The following is a 13,919-nucleotide window of genomic DNA, read 5'->3' as shown; positions in this document are numbered from 1 at the left end:
TTTGCGGAAAAACCCCATGTGTGACTTGTGCGGTGTATTGTACAATACTTTTGCGACGATAAAAAATGCGGCGGAAAATGCGGCGCGAACCCAAACTGCGAACATACGCTGAAAGTTCGTGAACATACACGTTCGCGAACACCCGATGTTCGTGCGAATTTGTTCGCCGCCGAACAGTTCGCTACATCTCTATACACAACCTCCAAAACTGCAGCATACATTTATTTTCATGGATTGTCTTGGATGTATGTCTGCATACCTCCCAGTCTTCCCTCTTTTGGTTGACCAGTGCCATTCTAGACTATTAATGACTAATTACATGGGCTGGTGCAGTTATTGGACAAAAAGACCTCAAAATTGCCAGATGGTTCCAAATAACTATGTTCCTATAATCTGAATGAATGTGTGGATTACATGATGAGTTTTTACTCTCATGGACCCCCATCTCAACTATGTGCATTGAATTGATGAACTTAATTAAAGAGGTTCATTGTGTGCCAAGTTTCCTGGGGTTTCTAGAGATATATTAACATTTGGAATAACAATTAAATCTTGAAATACCTGAATATCTGTTCTTTTATTTTCTTTCCAGATAGCTTTTCAGGACAAGATCTGATTGTTACCACCGAAGCTTCTGAAATTGTAACATACATGGATCTTGATGAAGGTAATGTCTAATTAGAAATGGGAAGCCCTTTATACCTGTGTTACCTTTTAAAGGACATGTCAACCCTAAAAATAAGTGTTTGCCTAATAAAAGAAAACATAAATTCAAGCAACTTTCCAAAGTGAATCTAGTGAAAATTTTTAGTGCTTTAAAAGTTATTATAAATGTAATTGCTATTGAAAGCAGCATTTGTTGAACTCCTGGTTGTTACTTTTTAAACAATGTTGCAAAGGTCAGTCTCCTCCAGCAATACAGGTCTGTCAGTCTGCTGCCTTGTGTTACATTGTTTCAACAGTCTGAGCCACCAGGGCAGAGAATAGAAAAGGACAGGCAAGCACTGCTTCTAATAGCAATTTTATATATACAAATAACTCAAAAACCATTGGAAATGTGTAATGAATGTATATTGCAAAGTTGCTACAAATTATTTATACTTTTATTAGGCAAACATATATATTTTGGGTTGACTTGTCTTTTAAACTGATTTTGGCTAGTAAAAACAAAGATTTGGCCCTGACATAAATAAAAGAACATAATGGAAGCAAGAGATATTGTTTATTACCCCTTTCTTTTGTAACAAATTAGAGAAATAATAGAAACTTTGTGTAAAATACAGGCATATAAATGATAAATTCCATTGAAACTTCCTATGACAAAGCTCAGTCCTGTACATCAGATATCCTATCAAGATACATATGTTTGTTTAAAAATGAACTAACATTGTTAGTGAACATCAGTTTAAAACTAAGAATTAACAGGATGGCTTCTTTATAAATGTAAAAACCATTTTTTGCCAAAGGCATGCTTAGCTTAGCTTTGCAGGCACAGTGATGAACAGTGCACCTTGAGCTCTGAGTTCTATAAGATAATGTTCAAATGGGATACCATGAAGATGTAGATGTTAAAACAGGAATGAATGCCATAAAAAAAAAACATGTTATTTTCATGATTACATGACACACACATTGCCAGATCTGCTTGTTGGCAAGATCACCAACAAGCGGATCTGGGCTGATTTAGCCACTGATGTGCAAGGCCAAATCAGGTTTATCCAAATCCGGCCCTGGGACCAACAATCAGATTATACACTGGGGCCTACAGAGGAACATAGGATATGGACCACAGCAAAGCACCAATGAGCTGATCAAATTTGCAAACCTGCCATTTAGACACATCTGTCGGCCCCTTACACAGGCCAATAAGCTGCCGACTCTGTCTTGCACCTTAAGCCAAGTTCTAACCAATGAAGAATGAATTGCAGAAGTCAGTCAGTTTCTGATCCTCTAAAACATGTTTGGATGCATTAAAGAGTTTCCTAACAAGTTCCATCTGCAGCATTGACACAATTCCAAGCGCTAGGTTGGTTTCTAAAGGAACTTGTATTGTATTGGTAGATTCAATTCCATGGCAACATTTTCTACCTTTTTTATTTCCTTCTTAAATTAGACAAAAGGTTTTGTAATCTCACAGTACAAATATCCTTTTTTTTAGATAATTATTTAATTGAGACCACTGAACCTCCCATTAAATTAACAACTAAACCTCCAACTCTTCCTGAGGATCCAGAAATGAAGTCAATTACTTCAAACCTGGTATCAGAATATGACATTGCTGGAAAGAAGAGATTTACTGGTAAGTCAAGACATATTCATTACCCTGGCTACTGTTATAGCACCATATGGAATTAGAAAAACAAGCTGCAAATAACAAGGAGTATAGTTTTATCTATTAACTTGTCACAACCAAGTGTATTTAACAACAACTGGACACTAGTTTTATCAAATCCTGGCCTGCCACCATAGATCCAGATTCAGGACACAGAATGCTGCAAGACAACATAATTTTTTAGTTACTTCATTTAATCAAAATAAGATTTCAATCTAAAAACTAAATTGCACATGATTAGTAACTAAATTAATTACAGGTATAGGTGCCATTATCCGGAAATCCATTATTAAGAGAGCTCCGAATTATGGGAAGGCCATGTCCCATAGACTCTATTATAAGGAAATAATTAAAAATTTAAAAAATTACAATAAAGCAGTACTTTGTACTTGATCCCAAATTATATATAATTAATCCTTATTGGAGGCAAACAAATCCTTTTGGTTTATTTAATGTTTAAATACATTTTAGCAGACTTAAGGTATTGTGATCCAAATTACAGAAAGCCCCCTTATCTGGAAAGCCCCAGGTCCCAGACATTCTGGATAATAGGTCCAATACCTGTAGTAAATTGTTCTTTTTTTTAAGTTTCTTTGTTAATGCATATTATTATCTCTTTTAGCTCCTTATGTGACTTATATAAGTAAAGACCCATCTGCACCCTGTTCTCTAACTGAGGCCCTGGAGCATTTTCAAGTGGAAAATCTGGAAGAATTACTACCCAAGGACATCAGTGAGCCGATTCTACCTCCCCAGAAAATATCCTACAACATCACTGTTGTGGCAGTGGAAGGCTGCCATTCTTTTGTCATTCTAGACTGGGCCAAACCCAAAAAGGGGGATTTTATTACAGGTACAAGGTCATTGTATTATTATTTTATTAGTGCAATTAAGTTGATTACATTTAGTAAAATTATCAAATCCCCCCCCCTCCTATTTATAAAACAATTTAACAAAACTGTAATATTTCACCTTTACAGGATACTTAGTTTATAGTGCATCTTATGATGACTTCCTGAGAAACAAGTGGTCAACGCGAACTGCAGGAGCCACCAGTTTCCCTGTTGAAAATCTGAAACCTAATACAAGGTACAAATATATAAATTATCTGAATTAAAATATCATTTAAGAGATGGTTTGAAGGCTGAAAAAAGTCTGATGGAACATGAAAGAAAATTTCAGAGAAGAGGTGCAGATACTCTCATTGCAAGATATTGCCCAGGAGAAACTGCTTCAAACTACTTCTCCTTGGTAGAGTTGGTTGCTGCTCTTCCTATTTACCATATCTATCTCACAACTAGAGTGTGCTAGATGATAATCTGTGCTCCACTTTCTACACCTTATTCACTAGGCCCTGTGTTCCAGACTTCATTAAGGTGCTGACTTCCCTTAGGGCACTTACGGCCATATGCTCCAGCCTCCCAAGTACATCCACCCCCTGCACCAGGTGGAGTCCAAAGATGAACAGCCATATGCTCCCACACCCCTAAAAATAAACTATTGACAGGAACTACTCACTCTATCCCTGGGCCTATGGCGACCAATTCACCCATGGCATAGATTACAGCTAGTGATAAGCAAATCTGTTTCACTTTGCCAAAAAAATTAGTGAAACTGCTGAAAATTCTTGAAAAAGAAAAAAGAAGTGCTGTTTTCTTTATAATAGGTTAGAAACTATACATTACAATTGTATTATGCCTACTGTCATATAACCTGACAAAACCAACCCTTTGGTGAGCAGTTGAAGTGCCACTTTTTCAAGTACGGTTTTGTATAGATAAAATATGAACACAATACATAGCTAATGTCTTCTGCGTGCTACATTGTTGCTTATTAAGCTGTAACATTCAGTGAGATTTACATAGGTTGCATTTGTTGAGGAATGGATGGTGGCCACATGTAAAAGACAAACCTGAGGAATTTTTTATGTGGGATGAACTCCTAATTTTGGAGAGAAGACTGGAAAATACTATATACTGTATTAAGCAACAGAGATTAATATCCTGCCAACATTGACTGGGAAGCAGTTTTATATGTGGACTAACATAAAGGAATGGCTGGTTCAAATGAACAGCGGAGATTCTGTTTTTCGGCCAATTCCTAACGTAATGATATGGCAGCAGGCTCCTGCTCTCACCACTTCAGGGTAAATGAAGGGTCACATGCAGTAATTAAATAAAAAAAGGATGGTTTTAAAGCATTTAGTCTATGGATAGAGATCTTCCATTCTCCATGTAAAGTGAAATGAAAATCATCGAAAACACTTGTGTGTGTAGCAGATGTGAGATATTGGATTTGATAGGTTATGCAAAATAATAATAAATAGCTAAGGTAGAGACAGTGGATAAATCATTTTGGATGTAGTTGTGTTATGGGAAAAACACTTTTGGGTCTCAAAACATATGGATTGTTAATGTCAGCTTCCTCGATGATAACAACAGAGGGAATTACTCACAGACAATATCTTTAGCCAAATGTAATGCACAAATCAACACATGTATAATACTTTTAAAATGTATTCAGACTATCTACTGTATAAATAGAGACTTGTGATGTTTACATGTGCAAAATGAAATGGGAAATTGATGGTGCCAGATAACTAACATTTCCTCCGAAGTCATCACTTGGGCACTGCTGTACTTTTGGTACCTAACTCATGCTCAGCTAGCATCATGGATAACAGAAATATGTGGTGTGCATCCTGTTAATATTATTACAAGTGCAACCTATTTGTGAGCTTTTTTTTTAGTGGTCTAATTTTGTTTTCAATGGCCGATTCTGGGGTGGATATTGATTTATATTACAGTTGTTCAGTGCCATGTAACCTGTTAACACTGTATTTATATGGTAATAGTAAAAATGATGAAATTGTTTTTCTAGATATTACTTTAAAATTCAAGCAGAGAATCCTTATGGCGTAGGACCAATGAGCCCTCATGTATCATTTGTTACAGAATCAGGTAAGAGCAGACAGTTACTGCACCAGTACTTCACATTAGTTTTCATAGCAGATATAGAGAAAACATTTCTTTTATGAGAAGTGGTAATAATGAAATGTATTATATAACTATATGTGGGGCCTTTGACTTCAAGCTTGACCAACAGGTTGTAGTTTTTAAAGATACAATTATTTGATATTGTTGTGTATCATTATGGAGGAACTATTTAGTACTGTTAGGGGCACATTTACTTACTCATGAACTGGCCGAATGCGTCCGATTGCGTTTTTTTCGTAATGATCGGTATTTGGCTATTTTTCGGAAAATTCCGAATGTTGCACAAAATCTGGCGATTTTTTCGTAGCGTTACTATTTGCGCGAAAAGTCGCTACTTTTTCGTAGCCTTCGCGCCGAGTACGAAAGATTTGGATTCATTCAAGCTTCAATATGGTGACTTTTCTTGGGCCAGGTTGGAGCTGCAGGATGCCATTGAGTCCTATGGGAGGCTTCCAAAATCATGCTAAGTCTGAAAGTTTCGCCCGCCGCTTACGAGCGCTCAATACGAAAAAGTCGCAACAAGATACGAGCGCATCGTAATGGCTATGAAAAACTCGCGTTTTTTCGCGCAAATCGTATTGGTAACGAAAAAGTCGCGACAATTTCCGAAAAGTCGTAAAGGCGCCAAAAAAATCGCAAAAAATACGAAAAAGTCGCAAAATGTTCGTTTTCCAATCGGAATTTTTCCAATTCGGATTCGGATTCGTGGGTTATTAAATGTGCCCCCTAGTGTGTGTTTTAATACTGTTCTTTAGTTTTAGCTAGGTTTTCCTACCTCAGTATTATATGACTTTGGGAATATTCTTGCATACCTGTGTTTAATTGTTTCCTCCTTTGAGGGCAATTATGTTTTTGAACAGTACCTCACAACTTTCCATAGATTTGAAAAGTTTAAATATATTGTTTGTATAGTCTGTGGTTCCACAACCACTAATAAATCCCTGTTCTGGTGTAGGTTACAGTAGGTAGCCCTCACTGGAAGCTGAATAGTTCAGTATAAAAATTAAACTGGGTAAAATGGATAGACTGCGCAAAATAAAAATATATTTCTGATATAGTTAGACAAGAATGTACTATGGGCCATAGCTGTTCAGTTAGTTTGTGAGCATGCAGGTCAGATTCAAAAGCAAACTAACTGAACAGTTATGTCCTATATGGCTCCCCCTCAAGTCACTGATTGGTTACTGACTCCTGACAGCTTAGAGAGCTGTAAAGGAGGAAGTAGTTTTCTGGCTATTATGTTAGACATCTGTCCACTCCAGCCTGTATAGATTACATTTTTGACTAATTATTGTAGTGTTTAACAGCAACACTGTTATGAGATGTTTGAAAAACATTATCAATTAGAGGTTAGTGCATGGAACCCAAATTCTTTCCTCTATTGAGAAGGACAAGCAACTAAAGTGAGGTGGTGCAAAATGATGAATATTTAAGGTGTGGCAAATTAAGGATGAAAGCACAAAGAACAAGATAAAACATTCTAACTGCAAATTATTGATCATCAGCATAATTATTGGTCTGTTTGTATATGCCATACATGTTTAATGGAGCCTGTTTTAATGTTATTAATATTTTTTCACAGATAATCCACTGCTCATAGTGAGACCACCAGGTAAAAAAATTGTATTCTGTTTTTATAGCACCTAGAGCTTTAGACATTGAACATGCATACATTCATACTTACATACATAGTAACATAGTAAGTTAGGTTGAAAACAAATCAAGTTCAACCTTTTATGACTATATATAACCTGCCTAACTGCTAGTTGATCCAGAGGAAGTAAAAAAAACCCTTCTGAAGCCTCTCTAATTTGGGAAAAATTTCTTCCTGACTCCAAGATGGCAATTGGACCGGTCCCTGGATCAACTTGTAGTTGCAATCTTCTAAGTATGAGCAATCTTCCATAACCCTGTGTTTCCTTACGTGCTAAAAAGCCATCCAGCCCCTTCTTGAAGCTATCTAATGTATCAGCCAGTACGACTGGTTGAGGGAGAGAATTCTACAACTTCACAGCTCTCACAGTAAAAAACCTGTTCTGAATATTTAGACGGAACCTCCTTTCTTCTAATCAAAATGGGTGCCCTCGTGTCTGCATGAAAATCCACCCTACTGGTTCTGTCAGTCTAATGTCAAATATTTATATTGTTGTGTGAAGTTTTGGTTTAACAAAATAACAGTTTACACAACAGAATGAAGGACATATTACTGTTTAGGTATTCAGTACTGAGAAGAAATGTTTGAGCAGTCAGGATTTTCATTTGAGTATCTTGCATTAGTTGGGCACCTGGCCAGGTATTTGCTGTTATTTCTTTGAGAATGAGCAGTATTTCTTTAAAGGTGGGCAAACACGTTAAGATCCGCTTGCTTGGTGAGGTCGACAAGCGAGCGGATCTTCTCCCGATATCCCCATCTATGGGTGGGCGATATTGGGTTAATTCAGGCTAGTTGGGTCGTATGACCCAGGGGCAAGTGATCGAATTAGAACGAAGGGTATAGGCACAGTCGGTTTGGGGATCGCATCAGCAAGCCAATGCGGTCCCCGATCCAACTACATTTTTAAACCTGCCCGATTGTTATCTGGCTGATTTCAGGCCAGATATCGGTCGGGCGGGCCCGTCATTAGTGCCCCTACATGGGCTGATAAGCTGCCGAGTCGGTCTAAGGGGTCGATATCGGAAGCTAGAATCGGCCTGTGTATGGCCACTTTAAGAATGAATGTACTGTATTACTTCTCTATAGCTAACAGCAAGCTTTCACTATGTTATAGAAGTTTTACTTTCAATTTAACTTCAACTACAAAATGGCTGTATTCATCCAAAGAAGCACTATGCATTTCATACTTTCTGGAAGGATTCCTGACTGAAATATTGCCTGTTCTTTGACATTATCAATTCTTATTTTAAGGGGGTGAACCAATCTGGATTCCATTTGCATTCAAGCATGATTCAAGCTTCTCCGGCTGCAGTGGCAAACAATATGTTAAACGCACATGGTACAGAAAGTTTGTGGGTGTTGTGCTCTGTAATTCTTTAAGATATAAAATTTACCTCAGTGAAAATCTAAGGGGTAAGTTTCTTTATACTGTTTTTGTTAAGAAGCTTATTATTTGCTTATAATAGAGTTTATGGGAGATGGCCTTTCCATAATTTGGAATTTTCTGGATAACAGGTTTCCAGATAAAGGATTAAATACCTGTATCACAAGAGGGAAAGAAACTTCAGATAAGGATTGAACAAAACGTTTAATGTAGTTACAACAACAAATGTATGAGATTGAATCTCCATAGCATCCATATTGTGCTTGTGTGTATAGTCACACTGTGAGGGACGAGCAACATTTTTCACCTGTTAAAGTTTCATGTAGAAATTTGCAATTGTGCCAGTAACAAACTCTTTTAAAGATCCATGCTAGAATTTTGCCCCTGTGTTCTGTCTCACTATTATAAACACCTTGCCTTCCACATCAACCAGTGCGGTTGGAACCCTACCCATGTCTATCTAAGGGAATTCCAGCATTTACAAAAGTGCCTAATTACTGTTTTATGCCATGTCTCTATGTACAGCACCTTCTCTGATTCACTCTGAGCACATTTCTCACCTGTAAATGTTGTGCTTGGTGGTTATGATGAGGCATGGGATCACCACACACATGGATATGTATGTGCCTAATTTCATAGGGACATAACTGAAAAGGAACAGGGCAAATATGCAGAAAAAGAGGACAACCGTAAAGTCAGTCTTTACTTTGAAAGTACAAGCAGAATAAATCTTTGTCCTAGTGCTGGATCTGCTGAATATATTTCTTATCAAACTATAAAATACTATTCATAATATATATATAATATATATATAATATATAGTAAAAATGATCTTTCCTCCTGGTCTGTAAAAAGTTATAACAGAATTCAGAAGATTTTAGCAAGACAAAAGAAGTCTTTGGTACCACTTGCTCTTTTAACGGAACTCAGTACAATGGGCACTTTTCTACAGATAAATTATACTCTCACAACCATATGCAAACAGAATCTTACAAATTACCCATCTAATACGGAAATAATTGTAACCTTACTGTCTTCATTTTGTAACAAAATTAAAACGTATACAGCTTTAATGGTAGTTTTTGCTCACATGTGTGTATATCAAAATCGACAAGGCCAGATCAAAGGCCATATGGTCCTGTAGTAAACATTGTTATGGTCCTTGAAAAATTGATTCCCATTTCCCTTAAAGACTATAAAAACTCAGATTTATGCCCTATGTGGGCTGTAAATTGAATAACACAGACGTATTCTTTTTCTATAAAACAGCACAGTTTGTTATACACAGCTGCCATACAGGTGTCCCTACTACAGCAGCAAAACAAATAAACAAAAATGACTTGTATGGAACATAAGTACAACACGGAGAACACATTCTTTATATCTGGGCCTTTCTGTAAATGTACAAGTTTGAAATCCTTTGCAAGCCACCACTGCTCTCACGTATTTGAAGGGACGCCTAACTTTTAGATTTGAAATTACAAGTGGTATACAATTTAAAACTTCTCTAATCTAATCAGTCTGCCAGTGTGAATTGTTCTTTTACTTTTATTTTAAGCGAGAAAGAAACTTGAGATAAATATTGAGCAAAACAACAAATGTATGAGATTGAATCGCCATGGCATCCATATTGTGTGTGTTTATAGTCATAGATACATACATAGTAGGGATCCATGCTAGAATTTTGTCATGCAGTCTGTATCGCCAAAAAAAATGCAAATATCATTATTATCCACCCCTTGACTTCCACATCAAGCAGATCAGATTTGAACCCTCACCAGCCCTCTTCTTGTCTAAGGCTCTTCCAGGGGCCATATTTGAAAGAAATTGTCAACATGAGAGCTTTTTTTTTCCTGTGAAGAACAGTTGGCATAGCTTCTCTAATAATGTAGGGCAATGTATGCGTAATGTATAGGATCATAGGCAGTGCCAGTACACTTATGCGCACTGCCTAATTGTCTTTCCATTGGTGGTATAGTGAGGATAACAATAAGTTAACAGCTTAGAAGAAAATTGCACCCATTAAAGCTCACCCATTCCGGTGTATCTTGTCATTGTAAAACATTTTGGCCATGTGTTTAAGGAAGATGTGTTTCTTTTACATTTAGATACATTTTACAGCATAGGAGACAGCTGGGGTCGAGGTGAAGATCACTGCCAGTTTGTGGATTCTTACATGGAAGGAAGAACGGGACCTATGACTTATGTAGAGACAATGCCTACAGTCAATGGTAAAAAATTAAATACAGTTTCTCTCCTGGCAAATTGCTATATGTCTGATCTTTATCTATATTGTTATTTTGTTATGTGTGAAAATGTAGTATATTACGAGTAGATCCTATGGCCTCCAGTTAAGTGCTGGGTGCTATACACTCCTGGAATGCTATCTACTATTTGGAATATCCCCAATCCATGATTCTATTCAGTATTCTTCCAAATCCCAGTCCAGTGCTTTTTGTTATCCAAATCGTGATAACAGTGATTTTTTTTTACAATTAAAGTTTGTATGTGTTCACCCAACACTTACAAATAAACAATTTCCTGGCAACCAGTGGCCTATTGTATATGAAAAAGCTTTTTTTTTTTTTTATTTTATAGATCTGTAAGAAGCAATAAGCTTGTACTGGTGTCTTATTTTAAAGAAAAATATTTCAAAGCCTGTAATGGAAGTGTTGAAGTTTATACATTTCATTCCAACATCTATTTTCTGTGCTGCAGCATTGGTGAGGCAAGGCTCTTAGGTCATGATTACAGGATGGAAAACACATGAAGATAATGAGGTGGGCAGAGGAAAGGGAGGAGACATCATAAATACACGAAGAGAGTGACAGGAGAATTAGTCAGGGCTAGCCCAAAGAGGCTCAGGAAGCAAATGAAATTCACACCACCATAAACACACAAACCAGTGTTTGAGTCCCGGCTGATACTTACTGACATCTTACTAACCTTTCACATTAACTTTGTTCCAATAATTTTCTGGAAATACCAACAGCAATTTAAAATAAATATGATAAGATAATGGGCCAAATTCAATTAGATGGGTAAGACATATCCCCTAATTCAATTCCAGATTTTGCCATAGAATCAGATGCAAATTCAATAAGAAAAACTTATCTCACTGTTTATCATGAAATCTCATGAAAATCTATTAAAATGTATAGGAAAAAACTGGACCTGAATAAGGAGAACACTTTTTATATGATAAACCATAAAATTATGTTTCTCATGCAATTCATTCTGGCCCAAGTTATTTGTAAATTCTAAATTGAGTGACAATGCAATTTTTTTGTTAATATAGTGGTACTCCTAATTCTTTTATTGGGCAAAAAATTTGAGTTAAAAATTTAAAGTTAATTTAAGTTAAAAATAAAAATAACATTTGACAAAAGTTTTACTTATATTTCTGTGCCTTAATCTACAGGTTATTATCGCCAGTATGTTCAAGAGCCAGTGTCGTTTGGCCAAATCGGTTTTGGAACACCACATAACTACGTGGGCTGGTATGAGTGTGGAGTGCCCATTCCAGGCAAATGGTAACAAAACAGGTGGTCTCGTCACGAAATCCACAATGATTTGCACCTATACAAGCCTGTACCATTCAACTGAATGGATGGATTTACAGCACTGTTGAAAGAATAGGACCAAAAGATTAATATAAAACTATACGTTTCAAACAAAAACACTGTCAATCTGAATATGTGGTGCTGCATTACTGGGACTCTGTTGTAGTGTTCAATCGTTCCTGCATTAAGATATGGTTGCCTTGGCACAACCCTCACTCAGTGAAATCCTTTGACCACAAAAACCTGGATAAATCCTGTAACTTGCAAGAATGATGGCATGCTGTGCTTGCTTCCTTGTAAGCTAAACAACATTGTGGGAAACCCTCAGTCTGGCAGACTTTTGCTCTTCAATTAAATATCACCCTAACGTATGCCATCTTAATAAACCTTGAAACATTTCCATCTTAGCAAAGTGTATATAATAACATTTATAAATATGTTGTGCTTTTAAAATGGTGATGCAAAGGTAGAACTAAGTGAAAGTGTACTGCTTAGATGGGAATTTTGGGTACTAATCAGGGATCTACTTTTAAATTAGTACTGATACTCTGTAAACACTGGAAATATTGAAAATGTTTCCATTCTATTTAAATATCTCATTCAGTATTCAGTTCTTTTCTCTGAATTAATGAATACTTTCCAGTGTCATTTACTATAATTTTCTATGGTGTATAATTCCCAAGAGACCATTTACAACACAGGTGTAGGTGCAGTAACCCACAGCAACCAATAAGAAATATAGTTTGATTTCACTAATAGTTATGGAAAAATCTAATAATTGGTCCTAAGTTTTCTACTTGCCTAGTAACCCATAGCAACCAATCAGCAGGTAGCATGTACTGGTCAGCAGTTTAAAAACATCTGATTGGTTCCTATGGGTACTAGAGAGAAAACATTACACTTTTTATTACATTACCACTTCTGGAATAATAAAATCAAATGTCAGATGTTGCCATGAGCTTCTGCATTGATGCACCTATGTTAGTTAATTAGTTAATTAGTTAGTGTCTCAGCCTATTCTCTTTTCTCACATCCATTCTTTGTGTGATGCCTGCGGCGCATTTAAACACGAAAACAATTTGCATGGTCATGCTTAGGTGTAGCATTCATAGGTAACCCGGCAAATGCATCACTGACTAACTTAAAGTGATACTGACACTAAAAAAATTCAAAATATTAATGTACATTAGGGGGGTGATTTATAAATGGTCGAGTTTGATTTTTTTTCTTGATCTGAGTTTTTTTGTACTTAAAAACCTTGAATTCAAGTTATGGTTCAAAAACTCAAATGTCTGGTATTTATTAAGTGCCAAAAACTTGAATATAAAAAGTATAAATAAATTTGAAGCAACTGGACTTGTTTAGTAATCATTGAAGACGTTTCACTACTCATCCGAGCAGCTTCAAATTTATTTATACTAGATATACCATGACCTGGATGAATGAAAATCTTCATAGACATATTGAATATAAAAATTTACCATCTAAAAGCTTGCGAGTATCTATAGAAGTCAATGGGAGTTGTCCTACCCATATTCTGAAACTCAGATTTTTCGAGTTTTCAAGCTCATAACGAATTTTCCTTATAAAAAAATAAGCAACCATTCGATATGCGGGTTTATTCATTTTAGAAAAACTAACTCAAATTCACAAACTCGAAAATTAATAAATAAGCCCCTAAAAGTTACTTTTAAGTCATGTTGATAGGGCTGCTTTTGTAAGTAATTGTTACTTGAAGTTTCTAATCTGACAGTTTTGCCAACCCGACTGTCACTTATCAACCTGCTAAGTTATAGCTTCGGACTACTTCAGCACAAATATGGCAGCCCCCTCATAGAGAAACATAGGGGATCAGATAGCAGCAAAATTATAAATAGCATGCAAAGACAATATTATTTAAAGATGTAAAAATAAGGTTTACTTTCTGGTGTTAGTATCTCTTTAAGGGGACACATTACCTAAGTAAAATCAAGCAACAATTTGTTAAAGG

At 36.2% G+C, this 13,919-nt stretch overlaps 1 protein-coding gene across 1 annotated transcript in view; it reads left to right on the top strand.

Annotated features, from left to right (window-relative positions):
* Nucleotides 1–13,144, top strand: part of fndc1 (fibronectin type III domain containing 1) — an 80,828-nt gene extending 67,684 nt beyond the window's left edge. Inside the window, exons 12-20 of the mRNA XM_031902567.1 lie at nt 593–667; nt 2,159–2,299; nt 2,955–3,185; nt 3,313–3,421; nt 5,213–5,292; nt 6,911–6,940; nt 8,234–8,395; nt 10,475–10,597; nt 11,788–13,144. Coding sequence (XP_031758427.1) covers nt 593–667; nt 2,159–2,299; nt 2,955–3,185; nt 3,313–3,421; nt 5,213–5,292; nt 6,911–6,940; nt 8,234–8,395; nt 10,475–10,597; nt 11,788–11,903 — 1,067 coding nt within the window. The 3' untranslated portion in view covers nt 11,904–13,144. The remainder of the gene's footprint in view (nt 1–592; nt 668–2,158; nt 2,300–2,954; nt 3,186–3,312; nt 3,422–5,212; nt 5,293–6,910; nt 6,941–8,233; nt 8,396–10,474; nt 10,598–11,787) is intronic.
* The last annotated feature ends 775 nt before the right edge of the window (nt 13,145–13,919 follow it).

Source organism: Xenopus tropicalis, chromosome 5 (assembly GCF_000004195.4).
Source record: "Xenopus tropicalis strain Nigerian chromosome 5, UCB_Xtro_10.0, whole genome shotgun sequence".
NCBI lineage: Eukaryota > Metazoa > Chordata > Amphibia > Anura > Pipidae > Xenopus > Xenopus tropicalis.
This window is presented reverse-complemented; position numbering and strand designations above follow the sequence as displayed.